The 25581-nt window shown below is 39.0% G+C and overlaps 4 protein-coding genes across 5 annotated transcripts; 2 read left to right on the top strand and 2 right to left on the bottom strand.

The window, feature by feature from the left end:
• Positions 1-877: 877 nt before the first annotated feature.
• pi4k2a (phosphatidylinositol 4-kinase type 2 alpha) lies at positions 878-8189 on the bottom strand. The gene is made up of 9 exons (XM_062439817.1): positions 7751-8189; positions 5935-6135; positions 5358-5489; positions 3553-3710; positions 3401-3458; positions 3177-3276; positions 2420-2553; positions 2267-2326; positions 878-2099 (listed from the first exon to the last, which is right to left on the bottom strand). The coding sequence occupies exons 1-9, from the start codon at positions 8087-8089 to the stop codon at positions 1938-1940; spliced, it is 1344 nt and encodes a 447-aa protein (XP_062295801.1). The 5' UTR covers positions 8090-8189; the 3' UTR covers positions 878-1937.
• Positions 8190-10856: 2667 nt separating this feature from the next.
• On the top strand, positions 10857-14231 carry pgam1b (phosphoglycerate mutase 1b). The gene is made up of 4 exons (XM_062429177.1): positions 10857-11253; positions 12470-12744; positions 12856-13036; positions 13623-14231. The coding sequence occupies exons 1-4, from the start codon at positions 11115-11117 to the stop codon at positions 13787-13789; spliced, it is 762 nt and encodes a 253-aa protein (XP_062285161.1). The 5' UTR covers positions 10857-11114; the 3' UTR covers positions 13790-14231.
• An 871-nt stretch (positions 14232-15102) lies between these two features.
• Positions 15103-19623, top strand: exosc1 (exosome component 1). Its single transcript, XM_062437109.1, has 8 exons — positions 15103-15130; positions 16390-16505; positions 16681-16755; positions 16878-16966; positions 17058-17091; positions 17203-17253; positions 17591-17675; positions 18416-19623. Exons 1-8 carry the CDS (start codon positions 15103-15105, stop codon positions 18520-18522), a joined length of 585 nt encoding a protein of 194 aa, XP_062293093.1. The 3' UTR covers positions 18523-19623.
• Positions 19624-19727: 104 nt separating this feature from the next.
• Positions 19728-24615, bottom strand: knop1 (lysine-rich nucleolar protein 1). Of its 2 annotated transcripts, XM_062437097.1 has the most exons (7): positions 24579-24615; positions 23317-23385; positions 21989-23200; positions 21796-21867; positions 21404-21472; positions 20108-20457; positions 19912-19972 (listed from the first exon to the last, which is right to left on the bottom strand). In XM_062437097.1, the coding sequence occupies exons 3-6, from the start codon at positions 23150-23152 to the stop codon at positions 20152-20154; spliced, it is 1611 nt and encodes a 536-aa protein (XP_062293081.1). In that variant the 5' UTR covers positions 23153-23200; positions 23317-23385; positions 24579-24615; the 3' UTR covers positions 19912-19972; positions 20108-20151. The 2 variants fall into 2 exon arrangements, with proteins under 2 accessions (XP_062293072.1, XP_062293081.1); XM_062437088.1 differs by having other exon boundaries at positions 19728-20457.
• Between the last annotated feature and the right edge of the window lie 966 nt (positions 24616-25581).

Here is a 25581-nt window from a genome sequence, read left to right as displayed (position 1 = left end):
ATGTTAATGTTTTAAGTCTTAGAAGTTTTTTTTACTTAATATTCAAATGTCCAAATAAAGATGCCATGAATCATGTTCCTTTAAAACCTGCATTAACTGATTTTGTGGCCACTTGGGTGCAGCAGAGGTTATCAGTAAACAAAACTAGGAATACCGCCTCGCAGTTGTGTGCCTCCGCCAACGAATCAAGTTGCAGTCTACATCCATCCAAATTCTTGAGTTCCCTCAAGGTGTCCCTGAGATTTCACGTTCTTGAGAACTGGACAAACATAATGCCTCCAGTCACCGATCTTACTGGCTTGGAGGCATAAAAACAGTCATAGTACCAACTGTTAAATTGATGTACTAAAATTGTGAGCAAACAGTTGCCTATTTGCACTTAAAAGTGCCCCCCCCCCCCAAGTCTGCTATCCAACCTCTTTTTGTCCCTTGTTTTGGTCTCCACCATCTCCTGAGGGAAATATCTGACTCTTTAGTTACTATATGCTCCACTTTGTTTACCAACTTGTCACTAATTTTGTCTGCTTGGTGCTGGGCAGGTAGTGTACAGTGGGGGCATTTGAGCTTCTTTCACTGGAAACACTGCTGATGATGTGGCCCATAAAACCAAAACAAAGACACTGAAACGATCCATAGAGCTGAATAAAATTGCAGTCTGGTGATAATAATATGAGGGTTTGTCACTAAAAGCTACTGCTTTTGTATAACATTAAGTATATTGATCTGTTGATTGATTATAGCAACTTTGAAGACATGACTTGCTGTTGTATTAAACCCAGTGTACACGAAGAGAATGCAGTAAAACAGTGGACAGTTTTTTTATATTTGTGTCACGTGACTGTACATTTCTCATTCACAAACACACAAATCATCTGTATTAATGGAATATGTTTTAATTATAATCTATCATTAAATATTACATACAAATTATACAGTGCATTGTCACAATACATTTCAGTTCAGTACAGCAGGAAGTTACTTTGTTGTTTACTTGCGTCCACCCCACGAGTCAGAAATAATTAACATAAATTGTATCTATCAACATGGCCGAGACAAGCAGGAGCTTGTGGGCTAAGAAACCCACCAGCCCCCCCTTCTGCCTGCTTGCAGATGGGATAATTTTGTCTTCTTCACCATTGATTTAACTCATGAGTGAGAAGAAAAATTGGACGAGCCAGTTGCACTTAGTTAAACAAACAATTTGTCTCTGCTCTCTGACATCACTCTGATGACTTGTTGATCCTATTCTAAACAGTTAGGAGGAGCAACGAGTGACTGTGAAACCAGTTCACGGGGCTTGTGTTCAAGTGTGGTGAGACATACACACCACTTAGTGTCCAGTTTCTAACTTAACCACAATGAACACTTCTCCTTTTTTGTTAAAAAAATAAAAAGCGGATCATCACTAGTGGCACCACTGCTTTCACCAGCCCCAGGCTTTTAACAGCATGGGAGGGAATCTGCAGGTGAATATTAAAAGGCAGAAAGGTAGTGAAAAAAATGAAAAAGAAACAAAACAAACCAACGAAAAACAACATGGAATGCAACACCTCCCATCCAAAAATCAAGCATGAGAGGCTTCTGACTGGCGTGCATGTGTGGGTGAGTATATTTGCACCCAGGAGTCCAACTGAAATGTCTGACATCTCACTGAAATCTCTCTCACTTGCAGGAAGGTACAGAATCTTCATCATTTAGGTGTAAATTCTTGACGTCCACACAAGGCACGGAGGCAAACAGGGAAGATGTGTTGTGAAATTCTTCCTCTTTTGGCCTCATCTCTCCACCCACTCACTCAGTCTTTGCAACCAAAGTATCCATAAGGAGAGGAGAGGAGGGGAGAATGATTATTTCTGTTTCCATTCCGTCCTCTCTTCCATCCACACATGGACATGCCGGCTTTCCTGCTGTTCGTCCTCCTCTTGGCTGCTCCTTTCCTACCACCAGGTGAAGAAGGGTCTTCTGCTCTGGAAACTCTGTGTGTAGGACTCACTGTTAGCTCTCTGAGGCGCTCTGGCTGTTTCCACAATTACTGGAGGCATCTGGACCAACTGGAGGGGTGTTTTGCCATCCTTCAGGGCTTGGCACAAGTTCAGGATCTTAAAAACAGTGAAATACATTAAATTCATGCTTCCACACAGAGACTTTCATCTGGGTAGTAACCGTTTTACTGGTAGACACCTATTCTTTCAGGAGTATGACTTCCCCTATTTGGTTTTGGTGGATTAGTATCTCTGTCACCGTAGTAACTCAGGAGACAACTCACCTGCCCCCTCATTACAGCGACTTGTTTGTGAAACTGTCCTCTGTCGAAACCGGGGTCTTTCTGTGGGACACAAAACACAATACATGTATATTATACATAATGTTTACAGCCACAAAACTGAGTTATCATCAATCAATCAGAGTCAAACAATACCTTGAATAATTCGTAGAGGTCCTCTTCAAGGTCTTTAATGAAATTAGGGTCAGAGAGTTTGGGCAGGACCAGCTCTCTGATTTCCTGGGAGAAAGGAACTTTGGCCTGGGAGAGCCACGCCCAGTAGAACGGGTCTAGGGATTGGACAACAAAACATTGTCTTATTGAATATGTACACTGGTTGTACAGAGCTGGAAAATTAATGAGTGATGGAATAAATGCTCGATAGTGAAAAGTTGAAAGAGTTCCTCAGAACAAGAAGGATTAGAATTAGAGCTGGGACAATTACTTGATTCATCAATATTTTGATAATCAATTAATCATTTTTTAATGTTTTATAAAGAAAGAAATGCCCAAATTCTCTGGTTCAGTTTCTTAAATGTGAATGTTTTCTGGTTTCTTTAATCTTCTATGACTAAAGTATGAGTAAACTAAATATCTTAGGGTTATTGACTGTTGGTCAGGACAAAATAAGACATTTTTTTATCAACATTTTTCACCATTTTCTGACAGACTTTTATAGACCAAACAACTAATAGATTAATCAATAACGAAAATATGCATTTTGGTGCGAGTGTAAAACTTTGATGATGGATATGTAGACACAGGTAAATAGAAATAGATAAAGTATCTGAAAACACAGCTGTGACAAAAATACTGTAAACAGCTTTCTCTGCACACATGAGAGAAGCAGATTCTCTAAAAAGCAAGGTTCAGTGCTGTAAATGGTTAAAATGAAGTCAATATAGTTGCTCACAGGCTCTCCAGGAGTCTGGGTGTTTGAGAGGGAAGGCCAGGCCATTGTCTATGGCTGCCAGCTTGATGATAGGATCCTTTACTACCACCCAGTCTGTGTCCTGCAGAGAGGGAGTGAGGAGACCAGCAGGAATTAAACATAAACACATATTCAGCCATTGGGATCAGCACTTAAAAAGGTTCAGGCTGTGTGTGTGTGCTTGTGTGTGTGTGTTGCTTTCTCACCCTATTCCCAACAGTGTCCATGGGGCAATCATATTTCAGCAGCCAGTTGTCATTTCCTCTGTCTAGAATATTTAAAAAACCATTCAAATTCACGTACTTGAGAACTTTACCTAATGATAATGAATCAATGATGACCCAGCCCTGCTGTATACATGCCTGTGTTCCTGATGATGTAATCGAGGACTACAAGCCGCTCGAACTGCAGCTGGAGCTGACGGTTGGTGTTTTCAGGCAGAGGCTCTGCTTCAAACCTCCGCAGCCAGAAATCTGCATCTTTGTACCCATCAACAAAGAGCTGGAAGGAACCGACCTGGTGGAGCAGCAACAGATTTTCTCAACTGGTTCATTTTTTAACATTGTAACATGATGACATGATTTTGAGGAACTCTTTGTTCTCCTTGATACAAAACAGCCAAGTCATTTTGTGGCAAAATTGTGTAATTTCTTGTATTCCTGTGGATGAGTTGACAAACAGACACTGTGAAATCTAAAAAGAGATTTAATTCCAGAGACAAACATTATATGTCAAGTGTGAACGTGTAAAGAATTCACTTGAAAAAAACTGCTGTTTTTTTATTATTAATGAGATGCTTCAAAATCAAAAGAGAAGCTCCCATTCCTACTTAAGTGCTCAATTTCATGGAGGCAAACATGTCCCCCCTGTTTGGTTTGATCCAGTTTTGGTTTGAAACATTGGGAGGTAACTCGTGTTTTTAAGTGATATAGATGGTATTGTTATCAGCACCCTAGTTATTCTAGTTTACAATTTCCACAAACAGGTACAGGGATGACTCAGCTTTAATATTGTCAGAGACAACATCTGGACCAGCAATCTTTAGTATTTATCTTATAACCTTTTGACAAAATAAAACTTTCAACAGGTCAAACACGAGAAAAAAGTACATTGCACTATGAATGAAAGAAACCCTGTATATGTATCTTTCAAGACCTTCATCTTGCTCAGAGGCCTTCCTTACTGTAATTACACTACTGTAGACGCAACGAAGTACCGACAGCAGTGTTATCACAGTCAGGATTTTGAGGTATCCCATTAATGCAGAAAACAAAGCAGAGCTATCTTTCCATGAAAACTTAGAATTCTGAGACAAATATCTCATTAATTCGAAATTCAGAGCAATTTTTTTTCTCTCAAGTGAATCCATTACGTCTCCATATGTCAAGTCCTCCTCCAGTGAAAAATATGTTTCTCTTCTTGTTTCTTCTGTTGGATGTTTTAGCTTCAGTGATGTATGTGTAGAGTTTGACACATGAAGGCTGTTTTCACATTCATCTGCTGAAAGTAGAAAGTGCTCACGGAGAATCTGACCTCTGAGCATGATTTGTGACATCACAACTAGTTTGGAGCCAATCATTGTCCAGTAAATAACTTACACAAGTGTGATGTGGAAACTTGAAGCCTGCAGTGCACAAACACTGAGAATGAATTTTACAGTGAAGTAGGTGACATCCTGTGTCCAACAGTTTAAACTTGGAAATGAATAATATTTGCATATTCATAGTTTGAGAGAGCTGAAGGAGATGCCATTTTAAGGTTTCATAACAAAGTAGCTCAACACTGAAAAAACATGGCAGATAAAATTCATTTTTCAAGTTGAAATTGAAATTTATGTCACTCTACAATCAATAACAGAAGGATTTCCATGTCTAAAAAGATGTCTGAAAAGAATCTTTAACTGTAAAATTCACATTTTGTGTTGTGTGAGTACAACTCATACGAATGGAAACAAATTTATACACCTTTCTTTGGGTGGCTTAATGTTATTCTGGGTAAAGAAAGTAATACTAAATGGGGTTAAAGTGGACAGCTCACCAAGCAATCCATTGATAACATCATACACTTCTAACGGTGAAAACTTTCTTTGACTGTTTTGTCAGTATTACACACGAATCAATCACTGACTTAAATCAATGGAGTAATAAGAATTAGTCATCTTACTTTGGGCGGCAGTCCGATCCTGTGGAAGCGCTGGCCAACTTTAGGCACCTTCTCTAGGGCTAGTCTTTTTCCTCTAGACTTGACCCTGTCTATGGCACTGTAGTTGAAAGTTTCACTAGCCAGGTACACCACCTGTGGAGCGGAGAAGATTGATTAAGAGATGAAACATACTGACCCTGTATGAGCCAGCCTGCAGCTTAGATCCAGTGGGGCCCTTCTGGCTGCTCCAAAGCTGAGGCTTGAATCTAAAAGTGACTGTACTTTCACCATCAGTGCTCCTCTGCTCACAAGAATCAGTGACTTCTTTTATGTCACTTCTTAAAACTAATTTCTACAGACTTGCTTTATGTGATGTCGTCTTTTAATCTTTTTTACTCTATCGCTTTTGTCTTCTTAATGTGTGCCTTGTTATTGCATTCTGTGTCATGTGCTTTTGTATTGTATTGCCTTATCTTTGTCTGTCAAAGCACTCTGTAAACTCTGTTTCTAAAATGTGCTATATAAATAAAGTTATTTTTATCATTATTTCTCAAATGGTTTGTTGCTTTGTGTATTGTGCATGTGTGTGCATGTGTACCTTGGTCCTGGGAACAATGTTGAGCTCCAGCTTCTGATCAACCAGGCTGGCCCCGGCCTCAGAGAGGTAACCCTGATTCAGGACCAAACAGTCACGACCAAAACAGCACGGACAACACAGTTTCTGGAGCCACTTAGTCCACTTTGGGTTCAGCTGGCCGTAGGGCTCTTCATTCTTAGGTTTGAACACTCCGATGATCTTCTGTAGGGGGAGATAGAGAAAGGAAAATGAGGATGAAAGGCAGAGACAGAAAGTCAAAGCAAAACAAGATTCGGCTGTTTTTGAGGTAAATAAACTTTTTAATTAAATAATATCTTTCAATCTTCTTTGCCAACTGTTCAAAATATGACTGGAATAGACTGAGCACATGGATGGAGAGTGAAGAAGAGGATTTTTTGAAAATACACTTTTTTCATGTCAGTGCAAACCTGACACTTTCAAACTCCACTATAACTGACATGAGCTGAGGCCAATGTGCTCTGTGTAATCTGAACCTGCAAGCTTTCTATAGAAACCTTTAAAGCACATAGGGAATGGGCGTTTGATAGGCAAGAGATAATTTTTTTTAGGTGTGGTGTCACTTTTAAGTCGTTTATAGAAATCACATGTTGCATTACGCTGGAATGACACACACACTGACACACTTACACCGATTACAACATGAAACTTGGTCATAGAAAAGAATTATATCCTCACAGAGAGCTAGCACATGACTGCTAAGCACACTGGTGACCAAGTAAAGACACTGAAGAGGTGGGGGTGGGGTGGGGAGGGCAGGGTCATTGGATAAAAACCTCACACACTCAGCCTAGAATACTTATTTCTGTGCTGTAACAGTGAAGAAAGAGGTACACAAAAGATCTAGAGGATCCAGCCACAAAGTCCACAGACAGGCTTCCTTGTTCAACATGTCTTGAAAATTAGGGGTATAATGAGAAGACAGTGAGTTTCTCAATACTTTAACTGGTTGGCTCCAGTAGTGCTGATTAAATTTTACTGTTGCGAATCAGGCATGAATAGAAAAGTCAGTGCAACAAATGTAAGATAGGGGAATATAATATCTCATGTTGATCCTTTGATTTGCAGCTCTATGCAAAAGACTGCTGTGACGAATCAGCAATGTGTGCTCAGCGTCTTCAATTTGATTAGATACACAGGACTTTGTTCTTTGCCCGGAAATGCAATACAGACAAAGAAGAAGGCATATAGGGAGCACTACCTAAAATTACTGGGAGAAAGTATACAGGTCTGTGAGTGTGATGTTGTTGACATCATTGTGACTATGTGTCAGAGATTGAAGTTCACAGATTAATATCAAACCTGCTGCAGCAGGAGGATATAAATGATGAAAAACCTGCCGCCCTTGCCAAAGCCAGTAGTAGGTGATCAAATAATGCAAATAAAAGCTAAATTTTCCAACTGGCTAAAAACTACAGTTTAGGTATATTTTGTTTGTCTTTACTTATTATCTATTTATATTATGTTGTTGTTGTTGTTGTTGTTGTTGTTGTTGTTGTAAGCTGCATATGCATGTTTTAATAAACTGTCAGACAATGAAAAAACTATGGAGTTGTATTCTGTTTATTAGTTTATTATCTTTATTAGTTTAAACTGGGTAAACACGGGATCATGTTGTGTTGGTGTGTCTTAAAGCCTATTTGCAAAGTCATCACGGGCTAGTTAGAAAGAGGCCTCTCCTCGAAGCGAGTGGCACTTTTATCATAAACAGTCTTCACTACATCTCACATCTCACACACTCACATTTCATGGATCACCCAAAGGGCCCGATAGGAAAGCTATTAGCAGCTGTTCTTACCCCCTGTGAGTCTTTGACAAAATAGCTCCCACTGGATCCCTGGTAGATCCTCTCCGGGTAGATCCCCTCCTCGATGGCTCGCTCGGCCTTTCGGATGATCTCTCTGAACTCGGGATCCTCCGGGAACTCGTTCCTGTGCGGCTCCCGCGGTGAATTTCCACGGTCACGGTCCAGCAGCGGCTGTCTCTCCCGGCTGCGCCCCGGGCTGCCAGCCGGGATGCGCACCACAGAGCCCGGCGTGCTTCCAAACGCGCCCCGCGGGCTGGTGGGCTCTGTGGGACAGTAGCCGAAATCACCCGAGTCCCGGAGCGGAGAGACAAGCGGACTCGTCTCGTCCATTATTGTGTCGTGGAAGTGGTCAAGAAGTTATTTTAAAGTCCTGGAGAAGGAGAAGACACAGAGGAGGGTAAGAAAGTGGGACGGTTGTTTTGCTGGCTAGTTCTGACGCTGGCTAACAAGGAAACAAACAGAGAAAAAAAAGAAAAATCAGATGACTGTCAGCTTCCGGGAAGAGGCGGGGCTTGTTGTGTATTTTTATTTTTAACCAATCAGCGTTCAAATAATCCTGTCAACAACCCAATCTCTAACGTTGATTGGAGAGAATTGTTCCGCCCACGGAAGACATGTGAGAGTGCAATCAATTAACTTCAAATTTGAAAAAACCCCTTTGATTAACATGGGTGTTATTATGGGACTGAGGAAAAATCGCATTACTTGCCAGTGTCAGATTAGTTAATCGTGGATAATCATTTTTCTCTAACATCATTTAGATTCAAAGAAGCAATAAGCGTAGTTTCTTTGATTTAAAAAACATTTTTGAAAGGGTATTTCCTTTGTTAAATTCCTATTTTAAATTGAAAGTTGTTTGCCATCATTTTATTAATTCAATGTTCACTTTAGTCATATGTCCCATGACAGTTTAATAAGTAATGATTCATCTTCAGTTTGTGATTTCCTCAACATAGTCCTGCCAATGAGCAATGACACTGAGTCTGTAAAAAATAACACACACACATTCAATTTTAGCCTTTTTAAGTGGATAACAAATGCATTTTGTCTGTAATCCCAAAGTGTTTTTAATCTAGTTTGTTCAGTATGAGTTGCCAGAGACCTCAGACAAAAGTTTGTCTTCTTTTAAGCCATGAGGGCAGAGCATTGTGTCATTGATTCATCAATCTTGCAGAGAAATGACCTTACAATGTATTTATAATGAAATTGTAGGGTAAAACGTTGTGTATGTTATTCAGCCTGCTCATGTGCTTTTGTCACTGTTCAATGACAATTAATGGAGATATCAGCAGTAGACCTGCACATAGAATTATGAATGCTACACAAATTTAATTAACAAAGGCAGCTGTATTAGTCTTGTGAGCCTATGTGTCCCATAATGGACTGCGCACCCCTGACTCCTTCCACTTGTGTTGCCCACAAAATGGCGACATTGTCTACCTTCCCCCCTTCAACATGAAGGTCAAGGGTCAGGGGTGACACCAGCTGTCATCTGGTGTTCAATTCTGAGTCACTTCAGAATGTTTTATTCACACACAATGTTGCATTTTGAAATCTCAATGATCATATCAGTCATTGCCTCTTTCAAAGCTTTTGGGGCCATATCTTAGAAGGGTCTCAACTCATTGAGGGCAGGTCAAGTCACAACTTCATAACCAAACTGCAAGTGCAAATCTTTGGTTGCTGATCATTGACATGACACTGCATTTGAGTATTTTAAAGATGTGCTAACAGTGTATTTTGCATATTTTGCACAGTGTTGTAAATGCTTAGTTTGAACAATTAAACATTGAAGATGTGCAGCCATATAATGCCTCTCTGGTGTTGTTTAATCAGGTCAAGACTTTTATTGCTTTTTAGTTTTACATCAAGTAAGTCAAGTCTCCAGGGATTAAAGTGCAAGTCAAACATTCAACTCACACAAGTCTCAAGTCAAATGTTTGTGAATTAGTCTCTGGTGTCTGTGCATGAACGCAGCACAGCTATCCTACAGGTTTTCTACTATACATAACCACCTCATGATTCTGTCCATCTTTGGGTGATGATGATGAAAATGAGCAGAATGGACTGCAGGCAGTATTGGGGAGTAATTAGTTACATGCAATGGTGTTATGTAATTTAATTACAAAATAAATGTAACTGTAATCCGTTACAGTTACTGCGAAAAAAATGTGTAGTTTAATTACAGTTAGCTACTTATGAAAATGTTGATGATTACAAAGGAGGTTAAATCTTAATATTATCTTTAAAAAGCTCAGGCTATATGTTGAATACAATTCATTATTTTGCTTTGCATGTTTTTTGGTAGGCACCATACCTTCTTTTGCCATTTCCAATCAAGGCCATTTAGTAAAGCCGTTTGATGCTATTCTGATGGTTTGATTGGTTCTCTTGTTTGAATTTGCAGTGCCCCAAGTCTGCCAATGTAATCTATCCACATTGCCACTCAAAGCTAAACAACCTGTCGAAGTTACTGAATATAGTGCTGTAATACATTTTATATTATATAAATAAATTATGAGGTGCACCTTATTTGAAACACACATGGGCTTAAATGGTGTCACAGTAAGCCCATGCCAGACTTTTGAGGTTTTTCATAAAATATTGTTATTTTATATTCCAAAATCTACATGAACTAATGAATATATATTCAAATAAGAGCTAAATCTTGCTTTATAAGATATGATCTCCCTTACATCATGTCAGTATCCATGAAAAACAGCTGAACTTAGATTTAGGTGGGTATACTTACCCCAACAGCTGAAAATATTTGTTAGAAAATTAGAAAAGTAATCAAAAAGTAATCAAATGTAATAAGTTGCATTACTTTGATTAAGTAATTAACATTGTTATATTACTTATTACATTTTAAGTATGGTAACTAGTCATCTTTAACCTAGTATGTGAAGATATCTATGGGAGTATTTTTTCCACTGACTATGGTTATCACTCATGATGTTAGTCTGTTTAATCATTTTTTCCCCATATGATGCACAAACGCCAGCCTGCAGGATGACTTTGTGGGTGTGTGGACGTGCTGCTGTGCGCATCCTCCTGCCTCCCTCCTCCTCCGGCGCACACAGCTCGTCCTCTGATTGGTTGGAAACCAGCAGGAAGAGAGGAAAAGCGCTTGTCTCGTGAGATCTGTCAAGTTCAGACAAGTCAAGTCAGTAAACGTGCAGCTGCAACGCACCATCCCTCCAATCCACCAACCATACTGCGCCCGCTGCTGTGTAGCTGTCTGTGGGGCTGTGGCCGAGTCAGGACAAATTTGCGAGCGAGTCTGACTCGTTTGAAGAAGAGTCACATACCCCAAAGTTTCCGGAAATACAGCGCAGAGGGCATCGGTGTGAGGATGGCTGCGTACAAACTGGTCCTGATCCGCCATGGAGAGAGCCGCTGGAACCAGGAGAACCGCTTCTGCGGATGGTTCGACGCGGATCTGAGTGAGACCGGGGAGCAGGAGGCGAAGAGAGGAGGACAGGCTTTGAAAGGTATCAGATAATGTCACAGGGCCTAATCGGGCTTTCTCTCGGTCGTTGGATTAAGGCAGTGGTTATGCAACTCGGCCGGATGAGGAAACAGGTAGTCGGCCCACTGCGACACAATGAGGGCCAGCAGGAGAGGAGGGAAAGAAGGGATGGAAGTGACAGAAACAGTGTTTATCAGACTAGGTTGATATGTATTAATCAGTCAATACTAGAAGAATGTGGCTTAAATGTTGCACATGGTTTCAGATATGTTTTTCAGTCTGACTCAGATCATAGACTCACTGCTGGATGGTTCCACACACCATTGCAGCCAGACAATTTGGTGCTGTTGCACCATCCCTATTTAATGTTTTCTTACCTTTTTGATAAATAATATTATATGTATTGTGAAGAGAATTCGTCACGATGATGTCTATTGATAAATTTCCATGATAATGTTTCTGGGATGTTGAAACATTTTCATATGTACAGCTCCTATTTTCTAATAAGGATGTAATGTCTGAACCATAAGTATCAATGCTATGATTACCAGATAAACAGGCAGATTTTGTTTGACTTTGTTCCTGTCTAATTTAAAGTAAAATATTTTAAATTACACAGTGAAAATATATAATAATAATAATTTTACTTTTGACACAAGATTATGTGCAGTTTTACTGAAAGAAAAACTGAAATAGAAGCATGCCTTTTGAATGTGATTGCTATGACAAATGAATGTAAATGTATATATGTACCTTAATACAACAGAAAACACATATAATCAAAAGGAGGATCACAATATCTATACATCATTTTATTTCACATGTTCCCTTTCCATTATTCTCTCTATTTTTCATTAGCATTTCTCATAATTTTTAGTTTATTTTTCTATTTAAGAAAGCAAAATATGACTGAAAAAGATGCCCAAGTTATCTGCATGGATTACTGGTGTTTGGATTTTTTTTTTTCCTATTTGTGTTGGATTATTTGATTTTACTGGCACACACACTCTCCTGTTGGCCCAAAAAAATCATCTGCAGGCATTCTGCAGAGCCGACAGTCTGCCACTGTCCTGTGGCTAGCACTGCCACTGACTAAGCAAAACCGCATGTGTAAATGTTAGCAGAGGAGCAACAAACAATGCAGATCATTTTCTTTGGGTCTCTTCCAAAAGATAAACTTGTATGCACATATTACTGAGTGACATCTATTTCATTTTCCTGTCTGTGATTCACCTCAGATGCTGGCTATGAATTTGATATTTGCTACACCTCTGTGCTAAAGAGGGCCATCCGCACCCTGTGGTTTGTTCTGGATGGCATCGACCAGATGTGGCTGCCCGTCCACCGGACCTGGCGCCTCAATGAGCGCCACTACGGCGGCCTGACCGGGCTGAACAAGGCTGAAACAGCAGCTAAACACGGAGAGGCCCAGGTCAAGATCTGGAGACGCTCTTTTGACACCCCACCCCCACCCATGGATGAGGAGCATGACTTCTATCAGAGCATAAGCAAGGTGACACCTCAGTCTGTTTACCAGTGACATACTGAGACATCTTGATTACATCAGTGTAATCTCAATTGACAGTAAAGTCATTTGCAACATTAACTTTCTCATTTGTGTTAGGATCGGCGTTATGCTGACCTGACAGATGATCAGCTTCCAACCTGTGAGAGCCTGAAGGACACCATTGCTAGAGCGCTGCCCTTCTGGAACGACGAGATTGTTCCACAGATCAAAGACGGAAAGAGGGTGCTGATTGCTGCCCATGGCAACAGTCTCCGTGGCATCGTCAAGCATCTTGAGGGTAAGAGACACAGTGACTGGTGCCAGAAGTATTTTTTTCATTGAAATCCCTATAGGAAAGTTTGTATTTATTTATTTATAATTTGTCTGCTACTCAACAGTGAATGAATGAGTAATCTCATCAGTTTTTAAAAAATATTAAATTCAATCGAAGCTTCAACTGGGGCAGAGTGAAGTTTTTAAATTTAAGTGATTCCAAAGTAATGCACAACGAATACGTTTAAAAATGGGCCAGGTGGTCTGATTTCATCCCATTGTGGGAATAATAAAGGAATATCTTATCTTATCTTATAAATTGAAAGTATTATCCATACCAACTTAAAACCAAATCCATACTAACCAAGGTAAAATGCTCATCTTTTTTATTGACTAACTCAGTGCAAAGATCCCACTGCTGAGCATGAAGCCCTCTGAGAAATCTAAACTGGGTCACCATTAAATCTTTGCCACCATATCCAGCTAGCAGCAACTGTCGTTGAGTGACTTCTTGAAGTGAAGCTTGCCTTAGTCTGCATCAGTTGATGAGATACATTTAAGGCACCCATGCAAATAACTATAAGCCCTGAATGTCTGTCATTGTTTCCCAGGTATGTCAGAGGAGGCCATCATGGAGCTGAACCTGCCCACAGGCATCCCCATTGTGTACGAGCTGGACAAAAACCTGAAGCCTTTAGGACCCATGCAGTTTCTGGGAGACGAGGAGACCGTAAATAAGGCTATGGCAGCTGTGGCTGCTCAGGGCAAGGCCAAGTAATAACCTCCTCTAGAGTAGAGATCAATCATGCTGTTCAGTTATCAAGGTCATTCATTTTCAGTCTCTTCACAGACTTGCACACATTCACACACACAATGTGCACTTTATTTTAATATGATGCAGCTGTAACACAAACATACAATCTAGTGTTTGATTTGATTGCTCTATACTTTGATATTCCAAGGTATTGAAACATAGATTATCAACTGTAATATGATTTATGCACTTACCAAAATGCAAATTAGGGACCAGTGAATAGGAGCAAACCTACACTAACCTTGCAGTGTCGCCCCAAGTATTCCAGTTTACAATCTGTGTAGTTGAAGTTGAATGGGAATAGTATAACCTAAGAAGTAACACTGGGCAAGTTGATATGCACTGCACTACTGATTTTTGTTTGCTGTGGCATTGTGAGAAAAAGAATAAATGTTGTGAGCCCTTATATGAGGACATCTCTGATCAGTGTCTGATATTTTTTGTTACTGCTCATGTACTGTTACAATTTTTCCTGCTTGGAACTTTGTGCACTCACACATACAAATAAAACAAACAAAAATGAAATGTCTGAATTACATTCACAGTTAACTAATGAAGCAGAAATCTGCAAGGTGTTACATGAGACTAAATCTGCTTGTCCATTATTACCCATGATTGTTCTGCCGGTAAACTTAAGCATCTCTGAGTGGATGTTTCAGATCAAATCTGCAAATGTGAAATTATGGATTTAAAAATATATATATTATCACACCATTACATTTCTATATGATCAGTTTTTATTTATGGTGATCAAATGTCACACATAGAATTTCAGTAGATGATAAAAATGAAAGAGGATTGCCTGGCAAATAATCAATGTTTGGTCAGCAGAATTGTCTAAAACCTGCATCATCAGTGTCTTCTTAAATTATTTATAATAATAATCTTTATTTACAGAGCACTTCTTAAAATCCATGTTACAGAGGCAGCAAAATAAAACAAATCATAAAATCATTACATTAAAAAACATTTTAATCTAACATAAAAGGAGAACATTGAAAATAAATAAAAGACAAGAGACTCGTGTGCTGTCAATTTAATATAAATATCAATAATAAGAAATTACTAATTGTTCAAATATAACCTGCCACATGTGTCAAAACGTGTTATGTGTTGCTATGAAGGAGCAACATGTGGTCCCATGTGCCTCAACAAATATGGCGGACGGAGCTGTCCTCCTTCCTTTTCCTTCCCCCTCGACGTGAAACCGACCAATGAGAATCAACGCGAGCCCTTCGTCACAGCCAATCGACGAGCGTTCTACTCTTCTCGAAAACATGTCGCCCATGAAGCTGTGTGTTCCAGGTGAGTCCCGTAAATCTTTATAATTTCACTCATAATGTAGCTTCTGTAAACTTCACATCGTTCAGAAGTTTCTTGCGGATGTTACACTTTGTCGACGTTGCTGTTTCGAGAGAAAAAGTCGTCAAACTACGGTCAGACAGTGTGAAATCCTGTTAGTTATCTCTAGCTCCTGAGCTAACGTTGCTTTTTAAAATGATGGCTGCCAAAAGTTACTCGTGTCGGGTGAATGTGAGGTGGGAGTATGTTTTTGGGGTCGTGTGTCCCCCCCAACTTTTACGTGAAAACGAGTGTGTAGGTGTGCAGGGCTGAGAGTTGTTGACATTCACTTTCCACGGTAGGTATTCCTCAGCAGCCCTGCCCATCGCCTCAGGCAGGACTGCAGCATTCCTTCTCGCACTTGTTGTGACTCACCCGTTGCTATTATTGTGCAGGTGGCATTAGGCAAATGTCAAAATGTTTAACACTGAAAACTTGTTAGATGTGTGATTGTAATGATTTAATTACATGGTAGTAGGAAGCTGGGTTAATGTCAGCTCTCTAGATATCATGCAGGACTGCATTTCATGTCGTGTGCCCAAGTTTTAAGGGCTCAAAGCGTCTTTTAATACGTTACTCTAGAGCAGAGGTCTCCAAAGTCCGAGATTGTGGTTCTCCCCTCAGACAAAACTTAGAAAAGGTTATTCTATGTGATCTCATTTTTATAATAAATGTAATATTTTTTCACTTCCTTTCACTCAACCTCCCCTGAAACTGGTTGCACCCTCCTTTTATTCTAGAGCAATAATTATCCATACGTGGAGGGCAAGAAAGCACAGGTGTAATATTAGCTAAATCATTTTCCATATCTTGATGAGTTTCATTTTCATTTCTAATGGGGCCCTGCAATGGTCTTCTACAGCTTCTATAGCTGTCTACAGTTCTTGATTAAAAACCCAGGAACACTTTACAGACTTTATACCTGAAAATTATTTTGCCAAGATGGTAATCTACCCAGATCTTAACTTATCCTGTGTCACAATCAATCAAATTAGCAGATAACAGTCTGAATGATAAGCCAAGCTCGTTAAATATATGACAATTGCCTTGTTTTGTTTTGTTTTTCTCCAGTGGTTAATGTTTCATCAGACAGTAGTGAATTGATTTATTATAATGTGAGCAGCTTTGCCCTTTCTGACATACAGTACATATAACTTTTCACTCTCCTCCTCCTCAAATGTTACTTTCACTGACATTTCCTCTGTTTTTCTATTCTTGCTCAGGTGACAAACTATGCAGTGTAGAAGACTGTATACCCGGCACAGGAGTGTACCTGCGGCACGGCTACATATACTCCTCACTAGCAGGCTACGTGCTGAGGAAAAACGAGGGAGAGGAGGTGAGGAATGTGTTGGGCCAAATGGTATTTGCGCAACATTTGTGAATATGGACTGGAATAGGTCTGTTCAGTGCGTCTGAGATATGCACCATATTTTGTGTGACAGGCTTCAGGCTGAACAGGTTTCGTTTGAGCTTTGTGTGCAAATAATTTGTGTGATTTTTGTCTTTTTTAGTTACCAGTAATATCAGTGGTGAGGGAAACAGAAGCACAACTACTACCAGATGTAGGAGCAATAGTCACCTGTAAGGTATGAAATCAGACACAATTTTTCTACAGTTGGGTGACCTGTTTAACTGATGTCACACTACACAGTTTAGATATGAATCTGTTTAACAAAGAGGTGCTCTGCCTTGTTATTGGATTGGACAGGTGACCAGCATCAACCCAAGGTTCGCCAAGGTCCACATCCTTTATGTAGGCTCCACACCGCTCAAGGACCGCTTCAGAGGCACCATCAGGTAACACCAAAAACTACCTCCACAGTTATATTATCAGCGTTGTTATTCAGTGTCTTTGCTGAAACTGAGCTCACTCTCTCTGGCTCTGCAGAAAAGAAGATGTGCGAGCGACAGAGAAAGACAAGGTGTGCTCCCATTCTCGTATTCACTTACATTATTATTCTTTCTCTCTGCAGCTCTTAATGGCTGAAAGTGAGATGACATGCTTAGTGTAAAACTTGTTTTTCTTATTGCAGGTGGAGACCTACAAAAGTTTCAGACCAGGTGACATCGTCCTAGCGAAAGTGGTATCCTTTACCTGCCCCAGGGCTCAACAAATACCTTTTTTAGAACCACATACCATACTGCATTATTCACACCTCTTTCATTCTTAAACTTGAGTAAAATCACCTCCAAAGAAGGTGTTTGTCGTTATTATGTGTTGCTATCCTTACTTTAGGTGTGAGGATTATAATGACACATTTTGTACATTTTTCTTTGCGCCTGCCCTTTGTATATTTACGTAAATGGATTTAAAAAGCAAAGCAATGCAACTTCTAAAATTAATATATTGATAATGTCTGGTTTTCATTGACATGGATGTTGTTTACTTTCGTCTCGCTAACCCTTGACCTAAGATGTCAGATCTCTCTCGGTGACGTGCAGTCGAACTACCTGTTGACTACAGCAGAGAATGAACTGGGGGTGGTGGTGGCACACAGTGAAGCAGGTAACACAGAGCTCAGTCAAACAAGACTTTTGCATCTGTTAGATCAAAACTTTTATCTAAATCTATCAAATAGGATTCCTGCGTAAATGAGCACCTGTTTCAGCACAAAGTGGTGCATGTGTAGCTGTTTAGACAACACATATATTCAGACTAAGAGCAATATTCATGAAGCTGCAGCATTATATAGTACTATTTATTTCTAGTAATATCAGATCTAATAATCTGTGTTACAAGCGCTCACATTTGTTCCTATTCTGATGTGAGCATCTAGATTCATCTAATCTTAAAGATGACCTGTTGAGTTTTCTGATGAAACAACATTTCTGTTTAGATATAGTGTTTCTCACCCTGTGTTTCTCACATTGCCTGTATCCTTGAGGCCTAACTAACATATGTTTTCCTTCCTTTGAAAAGACAATTTTCTTAAATATTTAAAACCTGCAGTGTTTACGTCAATGCTTTCTTTTCTGTCTTTACTGGTGAATTCCATTGCTGTGTTTCTGTGCCACCTGTAAAAACATTGCTATATAGTGCTACTAGTGGTTTCTGTGAATTTGATCAAAAGGCTTCAGTAAGGAAGAAAGGACCAAATTAAAAAGTCCAACTAAGAGTTTGATTTTGAGCATAATACCACATATTTTTGCATGCAATGTTACATACTTTTGTACTCCCAATATGTCTTAAGCTTATTACAGTACCTGTTTTTCTACATTTCATCACATCTCTATCACATCTCACAGGTGCCCAGATGATCCCCATCAGCTGGTGTGAGATGCAGTGTCCTCGAACACATTCCAAAGAGTTCCGCAAAGTGGCACGAGTGCAGCCGGAGTATCTACAGGCATGAGAGGCCTGAAAAGTCTTTCTCTCACAAGGAACACACAGCTTCCCCTCCCTCCTTCACTTACTATCGTCACAGAGCCTCCCGACTCTGTTTCAGATGTTTTATTGGAGACTGGACGACACGCGTATCGTCGGCTGCTTCCTGGTTTCATGTCTTTCTTCAGTGTTTAAGTAACTTTCCATCTGCACATTTGTCACCATTTGATTGTGCCACCTTGAAAACACTAATGCAGCATCAGACCAAACTGCAAAATTGTCAGGACGTTATAAACAATGTAGCATTAGTGGACATTTGAAAGCATTTGCCAGCAATGCAGGGCTTTTTAAGTTTCCTTTAAACTGCCTTATGACTACCTGATTAGAACTGTAGACAAAAGAAATGACTCAGTTTACTCAGGACGTTACATTACGCTGATAGGCTCCAGCTTTCTAAGTGATCCCTGTGTTGAGAAGCTAAAAGCATCTGGATTTTGCACCTAGTAAAGAAAGGTCTTTCCCAGATGCTAATTTGCTAATAAGAATTATGGAATTATCATCAGGTCGCTCAGATGATTTTAGCATTTGGTCAAGAGTTGTATCTTGTGTAAGGAGCAAATGAACGCTCTGTATTTTGTAACCAGAGAAATCATTGCAAATGGCAGTGACTTTGTTTCAAAATAAGGAGGATTTGACCAAAAATGATGCATAGTGTGCATTGCACTTTGAATTGCATGATGTCATGTAGGTGGCCGACCATTTTTTTTATTCCTTGTTCATAAAAGTGACAGACATTTTAATCTACCTTTCCAACTTTTCCAGTTTCAAGAAAACTGGATGGACGAATGTTGTCCACAGACTAGGTTTAAAGGAAAGTGAATGTAATTAATTAAGCTTTATGTTCAATTAGAATTACAACACAACTACTGAGGACAGAATGTATAATGTGATAGTCATATATTTCTTAGTTGTCCAGCACATTATCAAGGTGAAATGTTTGTGAACCAGCATAGCAGAAATGTTTTCATTGTTTTCTTTGAAGTAAAGCGTAATTGGACTTTCCTTATTCTTTCCTCCTTTACAGCAGATGTCATGTGCAAGAATGAAATAAAAGGAATATCAAAACCAACATTTCCTCTTTTTATCCAGACTGAGACTTGAGAAATGGTAATTTGTAACTACAGATTTTAATCAAAAGTAAACAGCACAGTGTGGTTCAATGGCTGTGCTGTGACTGAACAAGTTTATTCACTTCACTCTCTCCTCACCTTAAAGCCTTAATATAATTCCTCATATGAAAAATACTCTAATGTGCTATCAAGATATGATGGTACATGATGATGGTAGTCTCGTTATCATGAGAATGAAAAAAAACCTGACTGGCCTCAAAATGTTTTGGTCTTTAAATAGAAAAAAAAGATAAAGATTAAATTAAAATAAAAAGTTCCATATGAAATCACATGTATTCCAGTGATAAACTCATAAAAACAGTCTGGTTCCTCAAGCAGGAGGAAGTTTAATTTACAGTATGTATACAAAGGGCATTTTTTGTTGTGTTTACTGTATTTATATACAGGTTTTCATAGTATGACTATAGTTAAAACATGTTACACATACAAAAAACACTTTTTGCACAACCATACCACACACACCTTAATCAATCATCAAAGCGGATTGATCGGGATGCACTGATGTCAATGGAGAACTTCTTATTAGATGGGGCAGTGAAACCAAGTCCTGACCCCCTGTTATTGAAGTCCATTCTGCGTGACTGGGCGCGCTCAAACTCTCCCAACAGATTTTGCTGTAACTGCTGCTGTCCATCTGTCCCCAGTGCCATATTTGCTCCTCCGGTGCTCGCCGCTGCCGGCTGGAAACCTTTTTTAAAGCCACCCATCAACCTGAGGAACTTCTGCTGCTGATCAGAGCTGCCAAACTGGGCGGTGCTCCACTGGCCCAAACCCTGAGGAACAGAGATTTGGGTGACAAATGTCAGTGATGAAGAGCGTTAAAGGGCACTCAAACATAAAGGTGATGACATCGTTGTTATCTTGTTTCAAGTTTGTCCACCGTACATTTATAGCTGAAAGCCTACAATACAAAGTGGCAGTGCAGAGTTTAAAAGACAAAGACATCTATCAGGTAGGTGTTTGGTGGAAGCTGCTATTAAGTTGCATTACAGAAAATGCAGGATCCAGTCTTTGGAGCTTAACTCACAATAGGGATTAAATGTCAGGATATCTGCCTCCACTGCACAAATTCTGACCATTCGGTTTTTTTAATCTGACTTTCCCATTCCCCACAAATTCAGTAATGACTACAGATGACTAGACATGCTGACCCCTGGCTATGGGGTTGTCACTATGGCTGTGTGGTTATCGCATTCATCTATGGTCTGGGAGACCAGGGTTTGAGAGCTGTTGTGCGAACTCTCACTCACTTCACTGAACCTTTATACAGTCCATCAGGTCTGCTTCTGTCTGAAACTGGCCATTATAGCTCCTGTCTCTTTAAGCCACTCCGTCCCGATGAACCCACTATGATCTGATTGGTTAACTTCAGGAAGATGCCACTTAACAGACTTCTGATGGCTCAGGAGGCTACATGAACAAACAGTAGTAATAGGATTTAACTTCCCTTTTTTTTCATTCTTCTCTTGAAATGGAAACTTTTCACATACATCAGTTCGAGCACAAACCCGATCAAATGAAGCATTCAGAGCAGACTGGAGCCCTGGCTTTTGACTTTCAGGGAACATTTTACATATGTTCACCGCAAGTTTTGGAACCTTGACCATGTTTTAACACAGACATCCAACATCATAACAGTATAAAATAACAAAATTACAAAAAAAACACATGCAGATTCCATTGTGATATTTTCTGTCCAAGACAGGGGTTGATACTGACCGAAGGTTTAGTTGGTTTTGCAGGTTGAGAGACCTTGTCAATCTCCATTTGTAAAGACTGTCTTCTCTCCTGTGACAAAACACAATACATTTTTATCAAGCATTACTGCATAAAACTTATTCAATCAATACCACTCTCATGTCAGTTCATTAATATGAAACCGACAGCCAGGAGATGTTTAGTTTAAGCTTAAACAGGGTCAGGCTCCTAACTTTATTAAGGACTTACTAGTAGTTTATGATGTTGACTGCATGTACTTTTATCAGAAGTATCAATTTTGCTCTTTTACTTGATTTTATGGAAACCAGTTTTTTTTTTTTTTTTTAAATGCTTTTATAATGACTCATGAGAGGAAATGCCAGTGATGGGTTGATACTGAGAGACATGTTTACCTGGTTGATGGTCACCTCATCAGTGTTTCCAGTCTTCTGCGACAGGAACACCACATCTTCTTGGGGCGACTCCTGAAACACAAAAAACCCAACAAAAGTTTTACAAACCATGCTTGAAATTTTTTTCTTTTTTAAAATTTAATAAAACAACATCCGAGTTCAGTGTCAGTAACCTCTGATAATACACACTCACATGTTGGTCTTCCACCTCTTGTTTGATCTTCTTCTTTTTGTTTTTTGTTTTTTCAGTTTCAATACACACATTGTCCACCTGTGTTTCCTCCTTAGAGCTCTTCCTTTTTTTGCTTTTCTTGCTTGTATCAGCTTCCATACTCTGTCCCTCCTCCTCCATTTCACATTTGAGTATTAATGGTTCTTCTCCCTCTAAATTGGCCTTTTTCCTCTTCTTCTTCTTTGTTTCTGTCTCCTCTGCACCACTGACTTCCTCTGCCTTTCTTCTCTTCTTTTTTTCTCCTTTTGTCTTTGACTTTGTCTTCCCTTCTTCCATAATAATCTCACTCTTTGTGGATTTGTCTTTTTTCTTTTTGACCACAATGTCTTTCTCTTCCATTTCCTCCTGAATCTCAGCTTCAGGTTCATCTCTACTTGATGCTGCTTTCTCCTTCTTCTTCTTCTTCTTTTTGCCTTTGATTACCTGTGTTTCTACTTCATGTTCATCTATTGTGGTTTCATCTTCATGTTCAGTTTTGGCTTTTTTCTTTTTCTTCTTTTTCACCATCGCCTCAACCTCATCACTGTCTCCCTCTGGTGTTTCTAGCTTCACTCCATTCTCAGTTAGTTTAGCTTTCTTTTTCTTTTTTGTTACATTTATTTCAACTTCTTCCTCCTCTGTGCTCGCAACTACAATCTCATTTTTTTCTTTCTTAACCTTCTTTGACACTTTCTCCCCCTCGTTCTCTATTTCTTCCATCTTCACATTTTCTGGTTGAATTTGTGAAGCCTTTTTCTTTACTTTTTTCTCCTTTCTCCTTTTTTCCTCTCCATCTTTTATTGAGACCTGTCCACTCTCATTCTCAGCCAGCTGTTTCTTTATTGTCTTATTTTTGCTGACTGTTTCATCATTTTCATCCGTGACACCAGAACCATTGACATCATTCAAAGAGTCAGTGTCAACTTTCCCCTTCTTCTTCTTTTTCTTCTTTTTCTTCTTCTCTTCCTTTTTATCACTTCCATCCCAAGGCTGGTCTTCTTTAACCGCTGCCTCAACACCTTTGACCTTCTTCTTTTCTTTTTTCATTCCTGCTGAGCTCCCGTCATCAACAGTGCAGTTTTGTCCCATCTTTTGTTTCTTCTCTTTCTTCACGGGATTTTCATCCTTCTCATCCTCCACCTTCATTTTTACCTTTCCTTTTGGCCTCTCCACAGCAACAGACCTTTGGCTTGTCTGGTGAGAGAAATACAATTACTGGAAGTTAATAGTTTTCTCTGATATTAAATTACAGAACCAGGAATGTACAATATATGTGCATGACTGTGACTAACAGAACAGTAAATACTAACCAGAGTATTGGCTGACTGCTGGGGTTTGGATCCCAGATCAATGTCTCTCTGCAGAGCCAATCGCTTTGCCTGCATGAAGAGAGCAGAATTTAATCAAAATATATGAAAATGATGCAAACACACTTGGCGCAGGAATATCAATTACTCTTTTATCTAACAAGTCTTTTAACATCTACATCATTTTTTGTACATGTACTTGTATTATGTTTAAAGTTTAGTTGCTTTTTAATCTGATTTTACCTTGATTTTTAACCTCAAGGTCTTTGTATATGTTCTTATTTTTTTATGTATGTGTCTGAATGAGCTACTGGATACCTGAATTTCCCCTATGGGAATGAATAAAATATCTATTTCGCTCTATTATTACACAGTGCAACCTGTATGCACAGGGATGTTAAGTTTGTCAAAATCTAACTTCAATCCTGGATAATCAATATGTTTTGCAACATAGATGGGTTAACACAAATTATTCAGAGACTAAATGTGGGATATCTGACGTTGTATATCATTACCTGATCAATGATATTGTTGAACAATACATGTTGAACAACTATTTTGATTATCAATTAAACACTTAAAATAACTTTCCAAGCAAAAATGTCAACCATTCCCCTCATCCCAACTTCTCAAACTTGCTGAGGTGTTGCTTGTCTTTGTCTGATTGGATGATGCACGTCATTACATTAAGACTTTGTTTTGAGATAAAAAATAAAAATAAAAAAACAAGTAAATACTGTAGGTGACTTCACCTCACCTCAGGCTTTGATCAATTGTGATTGCCAATCTTCACCGTTTTCTCAAAAATAATGATCAGAGTTAGTGAATTATAGTCAATTATCGAGAGCATAACCAGCTCAATAATCTATAGGGGAAATAACCACGAGTTGCAGCTCTACTGCTTTCTGTGCCACTATTTGTTAGTGAGCTAATGTGCACTCAGAACAGACTGATGTTAAAGAACAGACTCCAGCAACATCAGGGGTTTTGTTAAGATGCTTAAACTACATATTTAGCGGTATACGTAATAAATTCAGAATGGTACAGCAAGAAAAAAAACCCTTGCACACAGACTGAGCAGAGATTATTCAAAGCACTCTATGTATGAAAAATGCTACAGCTAACTTAGTTTACAGCAGCTAAATAGCAGCTAAATGGTTAAACAGATGCAGAAACAAACTAATCAGTCGGGCAGACAGTGAGACTATTACATTATAGTTACACCATAATTTACAAACGATTCATTCTATGCGTGGCTTACTTACTTTGTACTCACTAATAATTCACGTGTTTACTTTCTTGACCTGGAAACAGTTCGTCTCGTTATTTCCTGTTAGCGACGAGCCAGGCGTCCCTAGCAACTAACTGGTGCATTCACGTGCTCTTCGGATTGTCCGTAAAACGTGATGTGGAGACAACATGGACACTACAAAGACGATCTGTTGTATTTTATTGCTCAGAACATTTATACAGCACGTTGATAGCTGTTTCCAGTTGTTGTGTGACAATGAAGAGGAAGGGGAAGGGATCAGCTTTTCTAATTAACCTTGGTCTCTCTACGTGGACAGCAATTAACAGTTACAAGTTAATACCATATCATAAATGACATGAGCAAAAGTTAATCAGCTGTGTGTATCGGTAAATAAGTGTATAAGCTAAAGTTGTGGGTTATATAACGCTGTATTTTTCATCTTTATTGGACTAATGACGCCACAGTGAGATAGCAACAGGATTGAGCTTAGTGAAAATAATACAACTAAGTAAACATATACAAATAGACAAATAAATAAATAAATATATTAAAGATCCCCTCCAGCCATGTTTCAATATGAATGTAAAATACTCTTCTTTGAATAATACGTTTTGTCTGATGCAGGGTTATTATAGTTATATAATAAAATTTCATCAGTTTTAATTTTTATTTAGTTTTTCAGTTCGCTTTTTTATTTCAGTTTAGTTTTAGTAAGTTTAACAAGTGATTAAGTAGTTTTAGTTTAGTTTTTATTTTGAGGTATTGACTAGTTTTAGTTTAGTTTTTCAGGTATTAGGAGACAAAGCCTTGATTAGTAGAAGCTGAAAAGGATGAAATAATGCTGACACTGACGTAAATTTGCTGTGTTTTTGGTCTCCCTACTGGTACTAGCCCGTTATATCAAGAAGTACAGTAAAAATGGTGGGAGAAAATGAAAAGAAAACTAAAACTAAGCTGATTTTATCTGCAATTCAGTTTAGTTTTAGTTAGTTGTGCATTGTTCATTGTAGTTTTTA

The sequence above is a fragment of the Scomber scombrus genome, chromosome 2, assembly GCF_963691925.1.
Source record: "Scomber scombrus chromosome 2, fScoSco1.1, whole genome shotgun sequence".
Taxonomy (NCBI): Eukaryota; Metazoa; Chordata; class Actinopteri; order Scombriformes; family Scombridae; genus Scomber; species Scomber scombrus.
The sequence above is the reverse complement of the archived record's forward strand: the minus strand, read 5'-3'. Positions and strand labels throughout refer to the sequence as shown.

Coding starts and splice junctions, on each gene's coding strand:
- pgam1b (XM_062429177.1), top strand. CDS start 11,115: ATGGCTGCGTACAAACTGGTCCTGATCCGCCATGGAGAGAGCCGCTGG. Junction 11,254..12,469: donor AGGAGGACAGGCTTTGAAAG/GTATCAGATAAT, acceptor GATTCACCTCAG/ATGCTGGCTATGAATTTGAT. Junction 13,037..13,622: donor CATCGTCAAGCATCTTGAGG/GTAAGAGACACA, acceptor ATTGTTTCCCAG/GTATGTCAGAGGAGGCCATC.
- knop1 (XM_062437088.1), bottom strand. CDS start 23,152: ATGAAGGTGGAGGATGAGAAGGATGAAAATCCCGTGAAGAAAGAGAAG. Junction 21,868..21,988: donor AAGAGGTGGAAGACCAACAT/GTGAGTGTGTAT, acceptor TTTGTGTTTCAG/GAGTCGCCCCAAGAAGATGT. Junction 20,458..21,403: donor CAAAACCAACTAAACCTTCG/GTCAGTATCAAC, acceptor TCTGTTCCTCAG/GGTTTGGGCCAGTGGAGCAC.
- pi4k2a (XM_062439817.1), bottom strand. CDS start 8,089: ATGGACGAGACGAGTCCGCTTGTCTCTCCGCTCCGGGACTCGGGTGAT. Junction 5,490..5,934: donor ACATTGTTCCCAGGACCAAG/GTACACATGCAC, acceptor TCCGCTCCACAG/GTGGTGTACCTGGCTAGTGA. Junction 3,277..3,400: donor TGGACACTGTTGGGAATAGG/GTGAGAAAGCAA, acceptor CCCTCTCTGCAG/GACACAGACTGGGTGGTAGT.
- exosc1 (XM_062437109.1), top strand. CDS start 15,103: ATGTCGCCCATGAAGCTGTGTGTTCCAG. Junction 16,506..16,680: donor GGAAAAACGAGGGAGAGGAG/GTGAGGAATGTG, acceptor TGTCTTTTTTAG/TTACCAGTAATATCAGTGGT. Junction 17,254..17,590: donor ACATCGTCCTAGCGAAAGTG/GTATCCTTTACC, acceptor CTAAGATGTCAG/ATCTCTCTCGGTGACGTGCA.